The following is a 6,000-nucleotide window of genomic DNA, read 5'->3' as shown; positions in this document are numbered from 1 at the left end:
TTGCATTACTATGTAACAAAACGAAATAAAAATAAGATTAAGGGACTTGTAAGTTATATGAAAAGATGATGTACAGTGGGAGAAAAGATGATTCAATTTGTAAGAGGAAATTTCCCAAATGTTTTCTCCATAAGGAGTTAGCATAAAGGGCCCAAAATTGAGTTATCTCTCCCAGCCAGATCTATACTAAAGGCTGTGGAAAGGTTCATTCGCCCGAACCGAAACATGTACAGTCCAGGCGTGTATAGATTGGTATCTGGCGTTTTCTTTTCAATGGCTCTATTAACCATGTTCCTTAATCTATATCTGTCCATAAAGCTCGAATAATAATTGTATAATTAAATATTTGTTATTTTAAATTAGTGAGGAAAATTTTCGTTTTTTGAAAATAAATCTATCAATGTTCGTGATGGTGTATAAAGAAAGAAAACACCAGCAGAATAACAACCCTTTCATTTGTATTCATTTTGGAATCTTCAATTATTTGGAATAATTTGGAATTCAATTATCAGGTAATATTCAGTGACGCAAACCTTTTGTAACAAAAATGGTTTATGATTTTTTATATTTGTAGGTATTGAAATTGTAAAAGGAGGACAAAATCGTTGGGCAGCAACTTACTAAAAGTGAAAAGTACAAGAAGAAGAAAAAGTGCGTTTTACAGTTGATAATATCACATGGTTGATTCTTAATAAATATATTCAATATATTAATAAAACATGTCTTTTATTGAAGATAAAATTGCTTATATAAATAAATAAAATTGTATTTAAAAACGAAGGTAAGCAGTTCTAATTATGAAGTAAAAGTTTTACCACAAATGTGTAAGATTTGTCCAAATGAATGAAATATTTCAATAAAATCATTCCATATATGAATTCAAATCAGTTAAATTTTTTCATTCTGTAGTATAGTGGTACATAAATATAGGAAAATGTTAACTAATATATGGAATGCATCATACCTAATTTCTACGAAAATCACATCGTTCAAACAAATAAAAATGTCTTTGGCGCTATACGAAGTTCAACTTTCTTAACAATGAGTTCATTTTAACTTAAAGAAGGGGTCACTTTTTTCTGGGTGTAAGTAATTTTATAATATAAACATAAATTTATTTAGGCGTGAACAGTTTTTTACTAGCATTTAACACCATCGCTCTAAAATGCCTTTTATTTTTCGTTAATAATTCATTTTAAAGAAAATAAACTTTTTAAATTGTTTTAGCTGCAAAACTCGAACTTAATGCCCGCTTTTATATTTGAAGGTGTCCGTCAACTCCTCGTGGACTACTTATTAATAAAGAGGAACTAAACTTTGTTTTTATATATTTTACTGTGTAATTTTTCACTATTTCCTCCTTATTTTATTTTACTCTCCCAACTCTAAAAAGAGTATAGTGCCCTTTCGTTATTTTTATGAAGACCCCTGATTTCTTTTAACGAACCAAGAAAAAAATTGTGCCCATACTGCCAAAATGATAAACAAAACACATGTCCACACATACATAAAATGCTGCTCTCAAGGCGAAAACATATGCTGTTTGTTTTTCAAATGTCTATTCTCTTGGTTCCGAATGTCCATTCTCTTTATTCAAATTACATAATATTTAGACTTAAGCATATCAAATTTTTGGCCTTATCATAAAACAGTTTTCCAAAACAACATACAACATTCTTTCGCTGTGTTATGTTGATATCTTTTGTCAACTCTCCCGGTTCCCATCTCTATTTCTTTCTCTACTCTCTCTGTCGCTTTGAATAAAATATCACAACATATGTATGTTTAGTCGAAATTTGTAAATTTATATATGTTTGCATTCACACATATGATTTTTATGAAACATTCATGCCCCAAACATAATATATTCTAACATATTAACATAGATGTCCCAAACATTTAGTGTTAGTTTAAGAACATTACATGTTTGCACTTAAATATATTGTGTTTTAAAATTGTACCCGAAACACATTTTGTTTATATCGGAACATATGAAAAACATATTTTTCTAAGAGTGTACCAGACGTAAAAAGTAAACATTTTCCGATAAATTCAAGAAATTTTATTAGACATAATTAAATTTTTAACTTGTTAAAGGAAATTTCGAAGTTTGAAGGAAAAAAATTGGAATTCCAAAAATGTCCTCATCTTGTTTGAAGGAAATACAAATTTAGTAAATCTATACGCTTGATTTGTGTATAATTTTTTTTAGCGTTTTTAGTTCATTTAACTAACGTACGCAAAAAATTATTAAAGTCAAGGAAACTTTCTCAAAAAATGATCTAAATAAACATGACACTAAAATTGAGTTAAATTGGCTTTGGTAGAAGGTTCAGTTTTTTGAGTACATCATTGTTGTTGCGCACATGTTTCACCATCTTCAGGATTAACATTTTTGGAATTCTTTGAAGCTTGTATCAACTTTTCCATTTCTTCCTTCTTCGTGCGCTTGAAGAAGCCAGCTATGTAAAGAACATAGGTTACAAGAGTCAAAATCAGCAGACCGCCAGTAGCAGCAAGAGCATAAACCCAAAACGGAGTATTTCGATGTTTTTGATGCTTCGTTATTAAGTTGTATGGTAACTTCTTTATTTTTAATACAGTCGAGTCCAAACGGTCTTTGGGTGTTTGAATATCAACATCGACTTGTATCACAAGAAACTCTCGGGAATTTTCAGAAGATTTTCGATTGCTGACATGTAGACTTGATATTTCATCTCAACCTCTAGGGGAATATCTGGCTTAAAATCGAGGATGTTAATGCGGGTCCGTACACATTGAACTCTGGCCGTGTTATTACAGTTTAAGACAATGGTTCGATTTGGCAGAAAAGTTCCATCGAAATTTTGCAGCAATTTGGAAGCGTTCTGATGATTCTCGTAGGAAATTGCGTCTCTGCGTTTTCTTCGACGAGATGTTGATGATCTTATGTCAATATCTAGAATTTAAAATGTTATAAAATTTTTATGACAGTTCATCGTATGTATTACCGAATAATTCTTCTTGTGCATGGGACTCTTCAAAATGGGGATCGGATAAAGGTATTATTTGAGAATCGTAAGTTGACAGCATAGAAATGCTTGAAGTGTTCACAATTGGAAGAACTTCTTCGGAATCGGGATATGTGTAATTTACTGGAATATCGAATACAATATATATAGAGCTAATGGTGCTTGGTCCTCCACTTTTTATCTGGAAATAAACATTTTGGTTTTTTTTTTTAAATAAAAGTTTTCCAAAATATAGGTTGCCCATCTCAGTATTTATATATGAGCGTCTGGTATGTCAACAACTTCTTCTTCAACAAAAATCGCTTCTCTAACATATGTTCCAAACATATTTTGCAGGAAGCACATATATTATTGGATATTGCCGAAACATTATTATATTTGTTTTATGTGAACATATTATATGTTTGGAAGCATTTTGAGCCCAAAAATATTATATGCTTAGAAAAATTTTCTCCCCAAGAAGATTGTGCTCATTCCCTCACATAATTTTCACTTCCACGAAATTTTTAGTTCTCGGCACCTTTTTCTGTAATACAAATAATGTTGAAGAAATTATTCAATTTTATAATTTTTTTAAATTTTACCTTTCGCTTGGACAGAGAATTGAACCGGGAACCATGCAATTTGTAAGCCAACACACTACCACTGGGCTACGTAGCTGTTATAGTCACCAATAGACAATTATCGTTATAAGTTACATTTATATAGCATAGCTTGCAACGCCCACGAGCCCATGCAAACATAACATTATTTAACAGATACATACATTTGTTGGCCACGTGGAGTAGTGGTTAGCATACGTTCCGATTTCTTTTAACGAACCAAGAAAACAATTTTGCCCATAATGCCAAAATGATAAACAAAACACATGTCCACACATACACTGAAAAAAATATTGTCGTGAGGTCAAAGATTTCATGTCTTTAAAATACGAATGCAAATTTTGCTTAGCATAGAAGACGCATTTCTCTAGTATAAAGTTTTTTGCCTTGACCAAAGGTCGATAAACTTTTCAATGAAGGCGTATTGTCCTTATAATTAAGTGATTTGATTTAAAAATGGATATCATAACATGAAAGAAAAAATTTTTGGGCTAAGGTCAACTTTACTTTAATAATTTAGAAAAAATCTTTAAATTTAATGAAATTGTCTTTAAATTTGTTGTCTTTTTGCATCTTGACTACAAAGAAAAAAATCGTTCAAATATAGGACATGTTTCCAACACTTTATTTTAAAGACGTTTTTTACTTGAAACACTGTATAATTTCTACAAGAAGTCGAGTCTTAATTTGGAAAATAAAGTCGTCGTTAACTAGTTTTTAAAGGACTTTGATAGCATATGAAGAAAAAAAGCTAAAAAGCGAAAAATTAAAATTTGCTTCCTAGAAGCAAGTACACAAAACCCGATTTTAAAAGAGAATTGTGTCTTAAAAGTATCCTTACTTGTATTCTCCGCTTCTTTTGCTCGGAATCAATACCAAATTTTTTAAAGTAAAGACAAAATCTTTGGAACCGGGTATGCTTTTTTTTCAGTGTACATAAAATGCTGCTCTCAAGGCGAAAACACATGCTGTTTTTTTTTTTTCAAATGTCTATTCTCTTGGTTCCGAATTACTCTTTACTCCGAATACTCATTCTAATATTTAAATTAAATAATTTTTAGACTTAAGCATATAAAATTTTTGGACTTATCATAAAACAGTTTTTCGATACAACATACAAGCGGTTTCACAGAATTTGCTCTCTTTCCATTCTCTCACTGTGTTATGTTGATATCTTTCGTCAACCCTCCCGGTTTCCATCTCCATTTCTTTCTCTATACTCTCTCTCCCTGTCGCTCTCTGAATAAAATATCACAACATATATATGTTTACTCGAAATTTGTAAATTTATATGTTTACATTCACACACATTATTTTTATAAAACATTCATGTCCCAAACATAATATATTCTAACATATTAACATATGTGTCCTAAACATTTAGTGTTAGTTTAGGAACATTACATGTTTGCACTTAAATATATTGTGTTTAAAAATTGTGCCCGAAACACATTTTGATTATATCGGAACATATGAAAAACATATTTTTCTAACAGTGTGTTTACAACTTAGGAGTATGATTTATTTGCTTAATGAAAGACGTCTATTGAGTCTAATTGCTAGAAACTATATTTCATTTATACTTTATATCCTGACAAACGAAGCTGTACGTTTTTCTCGATTATAAGAACCTTTCTCGATTTATAAGAACCTTTTTATAACCACTACCATAGAATGGTGACGGAGGTTTATCATTCCGTTTGTAACACATCGAAATATCGATTTCCGACTATATAAAGTATATATATATTCTTGATCAGGGAGAAATTCTAAGACGATATATGATATATGACGATATGTTGTAATCACGCTACAGTCTTCAATGATGGAGCAATCGTGCTGAAATTTTGCACAAACTCGTCTTTTGTCTGCAGGCTGATCAAGTTCGAAGATGGGCTATATCGGTCCAGGAATTGATATAGTCCCCATATAAACTGACCTCCCGATTTGGGGTCTTGGGCTTATAGAAATAGTAGTTTTTGAAATCTAGAGGTATTGTATGACCATAAAGAGGTGTGCCAAAAATGGTGAGTATCGGTCAATGTTTTGGTATAGGCCCCATATAGACCGATCTGCCGATTTTACTTCTTGGGCTTATAGAAACCGTAGTTTTCATTCAATTTGCCTGAAATTGGAAATCTAGAGATATTTTCGGACCATAAAGAGGTGTGCCGAAAATTGTGAGTAACGGCCCATGTTTTTGTATAACCCTCATATAGACCGATCTCCCGATTTTATTTCTTGGGCTTCTAGAATCCGCAGTTTTTATTGAATTGTCCTGAAATTGGAAATCGAGAGGTACTTTAGAACCATAAAAATGTGTGCCTAAAATGGTGAGTATCGGTCCATACTTTAGTATAGCCCCCCATAAGAACGATCTCCCGATT

At 31.5% G+C, this 6,000-nt stretch overlaps 1 protein-coding gene across 1 annotated transcript in view; it reads right to left on the bottom strand.

Annotated features, from left to right (window-relative positions):
- Positions 1-2,047: 2,047 nt before the first annotated feature.
- The window catches only part of LOC142240587 (integrin alpha-PS3-like), a 39,990-nt gene continuing 36,037 nt past the window's right edge, over positions 2,048-6,000 (bottom strand). Inside the window, 3 exon segments of the mRNA XM_075312279.1 lie at positions 2,048-2,701; positions 2,704-2,938; positions 2,991-3,192. Coding sequence (XP_075168394.1) covers positions 2,350-2,701; positions 2,704-2,938; positions 2,991-3,192 — 789 coding nt within the window. The 3' untranslated portion in view covers positions 2,048-2,349.

Source organism: Haematobia irritans, chromosome 5, assembly GCF_050003625.1.
Source record: "Haematobia irritans isolate KBUSLIRL chromosome 5, ASM5000362v1, whole genome shotgun sequence".
NCBI classification, from domain to species: domain Eukaryota; kingdom Metazoa; phylum Arthropoda; class Insecta; order Diptera; family Muscidae; genus Haematobia; species Haematobia irritans.
Note: the sequence above shows the minus strand (reverse complement) of the source record. Positions and strands in the feature narration are given on the sequence as shown.